At 41.1% G+C, this 13332-nt stretch overlaps 1 protein-coding gene across 5 annotated transcripts in view; it reads right to left on the bottom strand.

Moving 5' to 3' along the window:
* Window positions 1–13332, bottom strand: part of mprip (myosin phosphatase Rho interacting protein) — a 57700-nt gene that overhangs the window by 1804 nt on the left and 42564 nt on the right. For 2 of the 5 annotated variants that reach the window (XM_055004179.1, XM_023272837.3), the window contains exons 16-23: window positions 9304–11895; window positions 5110–5257; window positions 4856–4973; window positions 1652–1811; window positions 1418–1531; window positions 1134–1220; window positions 833–995; window positions 645–730 (exon numbers count right to left, since the gene is read on the bottom strand). In XM_055004179.1, coding sequence (XP_054860154.1) covers window positions 645–730; window positions 833–995; window positions 1134–1220; window positions 1418–1531; window positions 1652–1811; window positions 4856–4973; window positions 5110–5257; window positions 9304–11895 — 3468 coding nt within the window. Of the gene's footprint in view, window positions 1–217; window positions 293–644; window positions 731–832; window positions 996–1133; window positions 1221–1417; window positions 1532–1651; window positions 1812–4855; window positions 4974–5109; window positions 5258–9303; window positions 11896–13332 lie in introns of all 5 variants that reach the window. The other 3 variants (XM_023272838.3, XM_023272839.3, XM_023272840.3) reach the window with 3 other exon arrangements.

A 13332-nucleotide genomic window follows, 5' to 3' on the forward strand; every position in this document is an offset into this window, starting at 1 on the left:
GTGACAGGACCCGCAGATTAGTAATCACTGAAAACCTCAGACACACTGTCACTCTGCCAGACCTCACATCATTTGCTCTTCACCACCATGCATCTGTGGAATGAGATATTGGTGCATACTAATGTGCAGCAGTGACTCAGATCTCTTAACTGGCTTTAGAAGTGGAGGACAAGAGGGTGTGCTCAACCCACCCGTGGGTGCATCTGCTTTGGTTTACCTAATAGAAAGGGGGAAGGAGGCCTACACGTCCTCAGCAGCCCTAACTGTCCCAGGACATGTCACGACTCACAGACTGAGGACAGAAGGAGGAAAACACACCAGCAAAAGTGTGTTAGACTACTGTGGTGTTTCATTTGTAACACAATCCCATCCCTGCAGTTCTGATGGAGTCACAACATGAAACTGTGAAACGCAGCCAGTGGGCAAGCAGTGCTGCATGCAACTTTGTAGGTGACCTGTAGATGGCAGCAAGTCATTGGCTTCTCAGGCTTTGCATGGTGGGAGACAACTACTGGACTACTGTCAGTCCTCAATCTGCTGGGGCTTCAGCAGTGACAGTAATGATAATGACAATCCTGAATTAAAATCACAGTGAAATGGATGACTGATTTCATTCTTAACTGGCTCCCTCATGTGAAACTCACCTTTGACCTCATGGTGCGCTCTGAGCGTTTGGCTGCCGCAGCTGCCATCTTGAGGATGTCAGGGTTGCTTTTGGACTTCATGATATCTGAGAGAAACGAGTTCATTTAAAATCCAGGAAAAAGAGAGTCTAGCACTCGCACGTAGTGAATTTAGTTACCACAGTGTGTTTCAGAGTATGTTTTCGTACCATATCCCCCCCGTTCTACTTCCTCCAGTGACGGTTCCCCGAGTGCCTCGTGAGCCAGCTGCAGCTGGTCTCTGAGTCGGCCCAGATCCCGCTCTGCTTTGGCCTTGACGATGCTCAGCTCCGTGTAGATGTCCTTATACTTATCTGTTGCATATTTCTTGTCCTGAGAACACATTGTTTAGCAGTTCAGACAAAGGACAAGTATCCATATGTGTCTCTTTGAGCTTATAAATATCTCCTGCTAAAACTATTTCCAGGAGGCATGCTGTCCTAACAGAAATAAATACAATTAAAAATGTACTCTTTGGGCGGCTTGGAGTTCGTCTTTGAGGGAGTTGATTTCCTGCTTTAGGTACTGGACCTCTGACTCCTTTACCCTCAGCATTACCTGGAAAACAAGAAAAGAATGAGAAAAAGTAGATGAAAAGTTGAGGTTACAAACAAGAGGGAAGCTACTTTCTGGGATGGAACATTTGTTGAAGATAATCAGCCGATATGTAAAACCTAATCAGCACAGTGCAGTTTTCATATGCGTTATATGCAGAATTTTATCTACACTATTGCATTGCTTTTTTTGAACCTTACTTCTAATTCATAGAGCTCTTTTCCCTGTATTGTGTTATTTGTGTCTCCCACTCCATCCTCAGACGTCATCGAGCGCATCTTGGTGATCTCTGCTGCCAGACGGTTGTTCAGCTCCTAAAAACATCCCAGAGAAGAAGCTCAGCGGAACGGCAGGTAATGACTGTTTAACAAAACAGTCCCTCAGTAAATATTTGTACACAGTGGAGGTGGGTTTGCCAGTGTTTGTGTCTGCACCTGGTTGTGTGCGTTGAGCTCCTGGTTCTCCCTCTGACACTGCCGGAGGGCCTGCCTCTCGGCCTCCAGCGCCTGGGCCAGGTGGGCGTTTTCCAGGCACTTCTGGGAATACTGCTCCGACAACACCTCAATCTCCCGCTGGAAGGAGCACAGCTCCTCCCTGAAACACAATGCAATACCATGCTGAGAGATAAACTAACAGCAGCAGTGTGGCTTCAAGAGTAAAATCGTGAAAGCAGTGGTTTGGTTAAATGGTCAATATTTATAGCAATGACATATCTGTGCCCAGAGCAGTTTGTTATAAAGCGACTTCTGCCGTGCATCACCCTGATCAGGTTGACAAACGTGGTTCAGCACTGCTATACTGTCTTTAATTTAGAGTGAACCATTAGTGTATTACCTTAAGACATTTTCATTGAAAAAAAATCCTTTTAATCAGAGAACAAAGTGCAAAAAGAGTGGGTCAAGAAACCTTCGACCCTACTGAAATGCAATCTGATTTGCTGTTAACACCTGCACTTCTACACGTCACCAACTGAAGTGTTGGAGCGTGTTGAAAACAGGCAGGTGAGCACTGAACACACAGCACCTCCATGCAGGTCACAGCAAGTCCCCAGTGACACCTGCACAGTCTGATATTCAGCACTTTATCAGTTGAAATGAAACCTTCTGTAATCCAGTAATGAGGCTCGTCTTAAAAAGCTCCTAAAGGGTAGCAATGGTCAATATCATTTGGCTTTTTTGACAAGAATTTGCAAAAAAAGAAAAAAAACATCTCTTCAAGTTAAAACAGATTTTTTACAAAATCATGTTAATTTTTTAAAAATGAGGGAAAGTAAATGATCACATAAATATTCACCCCCTTCAGGTCAGTATTTAGTAGATGTACCTTTGGATGCAATCTCAGCACTGAGTCTGTGTGGATTTGTCTCAATCAGCCTTGCACATCTGGACACTGCAATTCTTCTCCATTCTTCCTTGCAAAACAGCTCAAGCTCTGTCAGGCTGCTCGGGGATTGGGAGTGAAAAGCTCTTTTCAAGTTCAGCCACAAATTCTCAGTTGGATTGAGATCTGGGCTTTGACTTGGCCACTCCAGAGCATCCACCTTGTCTTTGAACAATTTCTGTGGAGCTTTTGCTGTATGTTTGGTGTTGTTGTCTTGCTGGAAAATAAATCTTCTCCGAAGTCGTAGTTCTCTTGCAGACTGAGTCTGATTATCCTCCAGGGTTTGGCAATATTTTTCAACATTAATGTTCCTCTCCACCTTTACAAGCCTTCCAGGACCTGCTGCTGAGAAGCATCCCCACATCATGATGCTGCCACCACCATGCTTCACAGTGGAGATGGTGTGTTTGCTGTGATGTGCAGTGTTTGGTGTTTGCCAAACATTAACATCTAGTCTGATGGCCAAAAAGCTCAATTTTTGTCTCATCAGACCAAAGAACCTTCTTCCAATTGACCTTCGAGTCTCCCACATGCCTTTGGGCGAATTCCAGGCGAGATTTCATCTGAGCTATTTTCAACCGTGGCTTTTTCTTTGCCACTCTTCCATACAGCTTTGACTCGTGAAGACCCCAATCAACAGTTGTTGTATGTACAATCTCTCCCATCTGAGCCACTGAAGCTTTTAACTCCTTCAGAGTGGTCGTAGGTGTCTTGGTGGCCTCCCTCACCAGTCTTCTTCTTGCCCGGTCATTCAGTTTGTGAGGACGGCCAGCTCGAAGCAGACTTAAACAAGTGCCATACTCCTTCTATTTCTTAATTATGGATTTAACTGAACTTTGTGGGATATCCAGTGAGTTGGAAATCTTTTTATAGCCACCTCCTTACATAGCTTTCAATTATCTTTTCTCTGAGTTACTGTTTTTCTGTCTTAATGTTGCAATTGTAGCAGGAATACTGATGAACCAGAGACTGGACTTTCAAGATATGGGTGTTTTTATACTACACTCAATTGAACCACATTAACTGTTGAATTAGGTCAGTCACTTTAAAGGCGGTGAATATTTATGCAATCATTTACTTTACCTTATATATTTTTAATTAATTGACATGATTTTGTAAAAATCTGTTTTCATTTTGATATTAAAGAGGTTTTTTTTTTTTTTTTTTTGCAAATGTCAAAAAAGCCAAATTATATTGACCATGATGTCATGTATAAAAGCAACAAAGGGGTGAATACTTTTTGTAGGCATTGTATATATCCAAACAGCTATAAACAGCATTTGTTTCAATTGTTTGGAAACAACTGGAACCAAAGCAAAAATCTTGCTGCAGGCTCAATGAGTCACATTAAAATCGGCCAATAAATAATTTGATGGTTTCTATATTTGCAAGAAGAAAAGATTATGTAAACATGATTTTAAATCTATTTAGAAACTTGGTTCTCCAACTGAGATCACACACCACTGTATGTAGACTGCAGGTATTAGCCTGCCCTTAGCTTCTTATCTCATGTGGCTTTTTCCTCCCTTTCTGCTCCCCATGCTTTCACTGTTTTCACCAATCTCTGAACAAGTTTTGTTCAAGATTTTGACAATGGAATGAAGCAGGCCAGCTTAGTTCTTTTGATCAAAAGTTGTAAAGATGCAAAGAATATGTTTAAAACATTTGGTCTCTAAAGGCCTTGCTAACCAGATTTTATAGGAGAATCTTGTCACTAGACAGCCATCTGCCACTGGGAAGTTATTTTGGCCAAGCAAAACCAGGTCCCTATCTAAATGAATAGGAAGAGCACACTGCAATGTCATTGGTGCCTGGGACATATGATCTACAGGTACAAAATCACCAGTCAAATCTGATTAAAAAAAAAAAAAACAACAACAAACACTTAAAAATGATAAGCACGTTGCATCATCATTGGAGCAATTCATTCAGCAAATCTGGAGTCCCCTATTAGTTTGCTTCCTAAGAAAAGCTGAGGAAGAACCACAAGCAAGAGGAACAACACTATTTCACAGAGTAGTTTAGAATGAACCATTGTGGAAGAATTTTCTTCTGAATGGAAATGCATGGGTGTCTGTCTCTCTGTGTTAGCCCAGTGGTGGACTGGCAGCCTGCCTTTAAGCCCTGTCAGCTGGGACAGACTCCAGCCCCCCATGACCCTCCACAAGATAAAGTGGGTAGACCTAATGAATGGAAGTCCTTAATTAACATGATCATAGTCTTAAAACTGTGGTAGTGTGGCAGGTACGAAAACTTACTCATGCTGTCTGCGGATCTCCTCCATATCTGCATTCTCTGCATTGTTGTTGGCCTTGCGAGCCTTGTCTAGCTCTTTCTCCAGCTCTGTCCGGTGGGCGTTTTTCATTGCTTCAATTGCTGATGTAACAGACACAAAGGATTTATTACCAACTTGTACATTTGTCTATTAAAACTATACTATCACCAGATTGAGATGAGCTAAATTATGAAGGTAAATCAAGCAGTTTTGTGAAAATGACAAATTTGCATTTACCAGCGATGGTGGCCGCTGTCTCCTCTGCCAGCAGCCTGTCTTTCTCCTCCTGTAGGTTCTCTAGCTCTCTCTGGTGTTTCCTCTGCAGCTCATCTATCACCTTCTGATGAGACTCCTCCATGGCGGCAAAGCCCCTCTCACAGGTGGCCTATGACAAAGAATGAGCACGAGCAGCTATGAGTTTACACCTTGTCTGGACATGGACCAAAAGGTTCTCCTGATCATGTAACCTAATCAGGAGAAGAACCTCTTGGCCCTTATATAATACAAACCAGTGCACATCATCCATTTATTTCCAGCAAGTAACTTGCAAGCTAGAGCCTGTAAGCCATGAGCAAGTTGAGCCTGTGTGAGTACAAAAAGGGTTAAGAGGAACGACGGGATACACAATACACAGGCAATGAGAGAGGCAGGTGTAAGAAAGAATAGCTGCTGCTTCCTGTCACAGCACAACATCCAGGCTGCTGATGGCGCTCAGAAAATCCTTATTCCAAACAGCACTTAGTTTGCAGCAAATGTACGAATCTTAATCTGCCTACGGGCCAAATCTTTGATGGAATGTCTGGTTAGGCTTATGGACTACAACAATAACAAATAACTGGTCGTCTCAGACAATGCAGGTGAATCTATCTTCAGAATTGGCCACTGTGGAGGTCAGTTTGTCAAACAAGCACATATGGATAGTTTGGACAAAAGAGAGAGAAGAATAATCCTTGTTTTTGCTGTATTAACTTCAGTGTAAGTTTCCACAAGAAAGGGTTTCAATGGCCTTTCCGACCCAAAACCCAGCCCTACTTCCCTCCTCTATTCACTTCCAATAATCTGAGTACTCAGTTGACTGCTGCCTGCCTCCCCTCTTACTGCCCTAGTCTAACTACAGACACACAAGGGAAATGGAGGTCCAGTGTGTTTTAACAGGGCTCAACCCCTCTCTGAGAGCTCAGACCTAACTCAGAGGCTGAAAGACCACTCCCCCCCCCACTCCCCCCACCCCCCCACCCCCCCACCCACACACACACACACACACACACACACACACACACACACACACACACACACACACACACACACACACACACACACACACACCAACACAGAACAAATGTAAACTTCCTGCTCTGACATCAGACCAAACAGCAACTTTATTTAGAAGCATGTCAAGCTATGTATCTTGTGTGTAAATATATTCTAGGTCATGACAGGGGCATGGACTCACTACTCAGGCTAAGATAAAGTTGACTATCTGAGCATCCAACACAAGCAAAACTGATTTTTCATTCACAATGGTAACATTATTCATCCCTAACCTGACAACTGTCAATTAGCCTTTTTAATAATTAACCTGTCTACATTTTAAAGACTTTTTAAATTATACAATTCACGCAAAGCAATGTGTCAACTTTACTACTGAATCTCTCTCATTCCGATTTTTACAGCTTTGTTTCGATGATTAAAAAATGCCAAACAGATACCTTCCAACCTGTAGTTTCTTCATACCTTATGCGTTTTCGTGACCTATGAAGAATGTAATGAAACAATATCTTTTTGGAGAATAATGCCATGGCTTCAATGAACATGTAAGTATGTAAAGCATTCAAGAAGCAAATGTGCTGCATCATGTAGCTTTCACTTCTCACAAAAAACACAAATTGAAGACTGGTCTGTTTCTACATTTGCAGCAGTGTAGCGTTGCAGCAGTTGCTCCATCTTGAGTGGTCTGCATATCATGCGCAAGCAGTGAAGCCCCAGACAAAACAAATCCTGTGAAAAGCTAAAAATTGAAAAATGAGTCTGATCATCCCCATCTTCCTCTGTGGCAAAATTCTCGGTTGCTCAAAAACAACTAAAAACACATTGACACTGCTGCACTGGTAAGTTGCTTCATCACCATAAACAGACGAACTACTCTGACTCAGTCTCACATGCACCATTCTGCTGCCTCAAATGCTCACGAGCACCAAATGTGTATAAATCACTGCTGACAATAGTGCCCAACAAAAGTTTTTAAGTAACAACTGCTAAAAACTACACTGCAAGGCTAATTTAGGAATGTATTTAGCTTTCACAGAAAACTATTTATGGCTCATAATTTCCATTGCAGGATCTTGCAGTCAGTTTTATGGTGCCCTGAACTTTAGTTATGCCAAACTCAACAACCATCATTGAAGAACTTTTTTTCCTTTTTTGCTGGACAAACAAGTATCCTCTCCAGGGTGAATACTTCTGAAAAACTACTGTGCGGTGCTCATTGCTGATTGGTTAAACACTGAGAAGACAACACTGATTGGTTAAATTTGGAGAGAAAAACAAATGCCTATTTTACTGCCCACTTGATTTCCTTGTCAAGTAGCAGTTTTCTCTACCAACTACGTAAAATTCACCATATAGGCTAACATAACAAATGTCATTTGTTGTATATCCTACATGCTCAGAGAACAGGAGTTACGTCCAGAAACTACAATTTGTCACTATTTTGGTGCACTTTGAGTTAATTTCATGGTCAAAGCTGTGGAACTCTACCTTGCAGTGGAAACAAAGACTACAATGGCTGATCATGTGAATGTTGGCACCACTTCACATCTCCCCTGAGTTCCTGCAGTGGAAAGACCCCTATTTTTTACCACTTCAATTTTGGTAAGAACAATTGGGTTTGGGGCTAAATGTGGTAGACTAAAGAAGTCACAAAGTACTGACAGACAGGCCAAAGATTCGCTGGTTTTGGTCTTGCCATGTAAATTGGTGAGAAGGAACGGAAAGATTACCACAAGCCTCATCCTGTAAATGCACAGTTTGCTACAAAATGTACACTTCTACATTTAAGGTTCAATCTAACCACAGCTTACCAGGTCAGTTTCCACACATACCTCTTGTTGTGTTCAACCATGCAGATACTTTAAGTTTGATTTCATAGGTTTTCAGAAACCACTGCTGAACTTTCTAAAATAAAATGGTGGTGAATGGAATTTTGTTTGCATTTCACAAAGAAATTTTAAATGTGACACCTTCAAGGGCAGCATGCCATTCCTCTGACAATGTCATTGTTAAACTGTTTTAACTGGAAATGTTTTATCAGTGGTGGAAAATCTTATTCACTGTCCACAACAGTGATACTTGGATTATATGAAGGAAATGTGAGCCATTTATGTTCATTCTCTATTGTTGTCCATTGTTCTTTCCTTTGACAGCACACACAAAATTTCTTTCACCTCCATTTCACTGGAAAACCTGGAAATTAAAACCCAAATTATCTGCTTGGCCAGATACTCTCAGAGGTAAGTGAGAAATTACCCAAATAACTTGGGCAAGGTCACCTTCTACCATGACAAGAATTTCAGTCCTAAACTTATTAATGGTAGCTTGACAACATAATCATAATCAGTGTCTGCCTTATAGCTTTTTCCAGCATTTCATCAGCAAATGGAGCAGTTGGCTTAGTTATCTTACGGCTAAGGTTTCAGGATATGCCATGCCAGAGAGCTGACAATAAGCCAAGTGACTGCTGACAGTCATGAGATGCTGCTAAATGCTCCAGAAAAAGCTAGTAAGTAGATCAAGAATTACGACTCCTTTGTCAAAGAATTGAAATGTTATATCACCAACTGTCATTTAGTAAAAGCAGAGAATTAAATTGTTAGTAGGAATAGCCAAAGGAAACGACATCAAATGCAGACAAAAGAGTGTCATAGCCAATAATATCAACAACAATTTTTTGATTCTTAGCACTAGAAAGCTTCAAACATGTCGCAAATGTTCAGTTCTCAGTTTTACGCTTTAAAATGTGCCAAAGCCGAGTTCAGATTAGTAAGCCAGTAAACTACCAACAGAGGAACTCATTTCACAGGTTGGGACTAACGTGACGTAACCTGAAAGAAGCTGATGGCTTCTCTTGAATCTTTTTCTTGACTAATTAAATGCATGAAAATGAAATGTATCTTTTGCTTGAAGTTCTACATGTGATGCTGATGAAGCTTCAACAAAATGGGTTCCTTGTCACACAGCTACAGCTTTACAGAAACCTAAAGGAGGTTAGTTTTCATGCAACACTGAAGAGGTTTACGGAACAAAGAGCGAGTGAAGGGAGAATGAGGTTAGGAGGGGAAGTAGAGGTCGGAGAAGGAATGGGGATCTGGGAATGCCACAAAGGAAAACAAGGCATCACAGATGGAGGACGGCAAGGACAAGGAGCGTTTCCACCTTCAGGTTTTCCAGGTCTTTCTCGTATTTCAGCCGCAGAGTGGTGATGTCGCCCTGCTCTTCGCGTCGTCTCATCTCTTCGGTCATCACTGAGACTTGGGTCACCAGCTCTTGAATGCGCTCCTTCAGGGTTGAAGTTTGGGCAGAGGCATGCTGTGCTGGTGTGTCCTCATCTGTCCCGTTCCTGTCTTGATTTGACAGAGTCATCATGCTTCTCAGCTCTTCCATCTCCCGGTCAAACCTCTGGATGAGGCTCTGCCTCTCCAGCTCATGCTTCTTCTTTAGGTTCTCCATGCAGTTCGTTAAGGAATCGATCTCCTTCACATTTTCTTCTGAACGGAGGCGGAGTGTCTCGCTGGCTTTTGCCATTTCCTGCCTTAACTTTTCAGCTTCCTGCTCATAGCTGTCCTTGACGTCTCGTAGCTCCTTCTTGTGCCTGGCTATCATGTCATGAAGCTCAGTGGTTTTATCCACTGAGTCTATGGGCTCTCCTTCAACCTGGATCAAAGTTTGTTGCCTTGCGGCAGTTTTCAGAGACGCCTCATATAGTTGATTCTGAAGATCTGCCAGTTTGGACTGGAGATCGCTGGCAACTTCTCTCAGTTTAGGACAATTTGGACAGTACAAGCTACTCATCTGTACTTCTGGTTTCAGCTCTTTTTCATGCTGAACTTTGAGCCTAATGATAACATAAGATGTGCAAGCTTCTTTGAGAGATTCAAGCAGATATTCTGAAGACTGTTTCTGTGTTCGATCAAGACCAAAGCTTGCGAGGGCCAAAGACCGGAGTTTGTCGTCTTTGTCCAGCTTTAAAGTGGAGGCAATCTGCTTCAAACTATGTGACTTTGCCTCCAAGGTCTCTTTCAACTCTTTAAGAATCAGAGCATTTGTTTCATCATCAAGCCAGCTATACATTGACATTAAATCTGTCACTACTTCAGCCTCAGTGTCAGCCTGTGGACAAATCCTTCCAATCAAAAGCATCAAGCTCTTCTGTGCCATCATCTGCTCTACCACCCCTCTTTCACAGTTCTGTCTGTTTTCTTCTGGTTTAACTTTAATGACGCCCAACAGCTGGCTCCAGAACTCCCCTGCTAACAACAGTCTCATGTCTTTTCCACTCACACAAAGTGGCTCTTCTTTTGAAGAACCAAATAAAGTGCTTTTCAAATCACGAAGCATTCCTTCTACACTAACATCTACCTTTGCTAACATCTCTACAACCTGATTTATCGCCTCAGACCTCATCTCAAACTCTTCTGCTACTTGCTTTAAAAGTCCTTTGTCATCAACCTGCCTCTCTCCTGCCTCAACACACTCAGCGACATTCTTTTCATCTCTACCCGTCTTCATTTCTAACTTTTCTTGTAGCATCCTTATTTCATTTTCTGCTTCTGCTAGTTTCTCTCTGCTGACTTTCTCAGATTCCTGGTTTAGTGAAACTAGTTCACTATTCCTAGCTTCTAGTTCCCTGCAGTGCTGCTCTGTAGACTCAAGGCTGGCCTCCCTCTCAATCAACTGTGCTTGTGTGGTTTCAAGTAGCTCTTGAAGTTGGTCTTTCTCCGGGTGTAATTCCTCATCTTCATAATCTGCCTGAAAGCCCAGGCCTTTGAGTGTGGCTTCTTTCAACTGGAGCTTGTTTTCTGTGTCTTTTAGGGTGTTGCCAAGCTCCTCCAAGGTAACCAGTGCTTCATGAAGCCTCTGGGATTTCTCATTGAGCTCCCTCTCATAATACTCTCTATCTATGGCATTAGCTTGGTTTTCAGCAAGTTCAGCTTTCACTCTTTTCAGCTCTTCCATGACAAGATGATGCTGTTTGCCACTCTGCTGACTGATGAGTTCGGCTTTCAATCTGTCTATTTCTCTGTCAGCCTCGGTTAGCTGGTTTACTATCTCCTGACACCGTTGTTTCAATGCTCCATTTTCACTTGTTAAAAGTTCGACCCTCTGAGAGAGCATCCCAAAGGTCACATCACTTGTTTGTGAGTGGTTTTCAGTTTTGGACAGGGGACCATAAGGGCTCTTTAGGTTTTCCAAACTTTGTTTCTGAACCTTTCCCACTATATCCTCAATGGTCAGAAGACGGGCTTCGTATTTGCGGATGCTCTCTCCTGCTTTGGCTAAACTGTTTTTTATTATTTCATTTTCTATCTCTTGCTGGTACTTCCAGGTCTCCAGGAGCATCTGAAGTTGATGCTTCTCTGTTGTCTCTTGATTACAACTATGGAATCTCAACACTTTCCCCAGCTCTTTTAGAGTGAGAGGTTTACCAGATATCAAGTCTTCTAGTTCTTGAATCGCTTCTGTGCTGTCCATGAGTAAGAAGTTAACAGTTCTTTGGACAAGCTCAGGGGGACTGCCTTCCAGGATGGATGTTTTTGGGGGTTCAGAAAAGCAAGACTCCTTGATGGGGAGGTGAGAAAGCGAGAGGCCAAGCTGTGCCTGCATATTGCGCTTTTTCAGCTCTTGCAGTTTCAGGAGTTCTTTGGTCTCCCGATACTTCTTTGTTAAACTCTGTGCTTGAGAACTAACCAGTTCAGGCCTCTTCATCTGGGGCGTCACATCAGCCTCCAGACCCAAAGGGTGCTCCAGCTTGGAAAAGGGGACCAGACATTTGGTTAACATACAGCAGGGGAGACACAAGGCTTGCTAATAATTTCTCAGCGTTAACTACAAATCAATACCCTCTAATTTCTATTGAAAAGTGAAATAACAATTAGCATTCAAACACAATAATCTCAAACTATAGTAATGAACAGTGATTCAAAACAAATTCAAAATTCCCTTTGGTTTAATGGTATAAATTAAAAGCAAAGGAAAAAGATTAAATGGTTGGGGTTAGTTAATCACAACAAAGCGTGCACGTTAAATGGTTAAAAGTTACTTCATGTGGTAAGTAATGCAATATTAGTTTCAGCTGCATGGTTTACTAAAGGATAAAGAGCATGCCAGGTCCTACAAACACACATTTCTGAAGTTTCTGGTCCAACTTCATGTCATACACCAATGCAATTCTTTTCTGAGAGGAGATAGCGAATGAAATTATTCAACCTAAGTCTAATTTTTTAAAAACATTTTTTAACTTTCTCCGAAATCATTTGCAAGTGACTGAAATTCTTCTATTCCTAAAACAAAAAGCAACACAAACATTTCATACAGCATACACTACAGGATGTAAGTAAATAATAATAATGATGATAATAATAATAATAATAATAATAATAATAATAATAGTAGTAGTAGTAGTAGTAGTAGTAGTAGTAGTAATAATAATAATAATAATAATAATAATAATAATAATAATAATAATAATAATAATCACTGCAGTGTTTTTACCTTACGATCAACTAAAACAAATTAAATCATCTGTAAAAGTAATCATTCAGCCTCACTGGTAAATCCATCCATTCATCAAGACACAAGCACAGAGATTTATCCAACATCATACATTTAGGTCATTACACAGCTATATACAAATGGATGGTCTGTATAGCAGTTAATAGAAGATGAGAATCTGACATCCATGCAAAAAATTAGAATACAAGCCAAGAGGTTAATATTATTCCATGTCGAGCCAAACATTTTAACAAGAGAAGCCATTATGCCAGTGACTACAAAGGATAATATCACTCTAATTTAAACTGAAGGAGAAAATGATGGACTATTTCAAAGAATCCAACTCTATTTGAATATTAGCAAGGAAGCATGGCCATATAGATATCTAGATATATATAGAGAGAGATAGCTGAAATGGATAATATGGAAACTGAAGATGAACCTCTAACATGAGACAAAATGGAAAATCTTAAATTGAAAAATTAAATGTTCATGAAATTTTTGCTCTTCCATTATCTATTTTTCTGATTGTATGTAAAGAAGACGCATATTAACCACATCAGATGAGGGAGGAAAATTAGCTGAAAAGGAAAAGCAATTTAAAACTTTAATCGGAATTTTCACAGAAACTGACATTTTTTAGCCTTTCCATATTCTGTTTGCTTTACATATCCCTTTTCTGTTTTGAGTTCT

Source organism: Amphiprion ocellaris, chromosome 18 (assembly GCF_022539595.1).
Source record: "Amphiprion ocellaris isolate individual 3 ecotype Okinawa chromosome 18, ASM2253959v1, whole genome shotgun sequence".
NCBI lineage: Eukaryota > Metazoa > Chordata > Actinopteri > Pomacentridae > Amphiprion > Amphiprion ocellaris.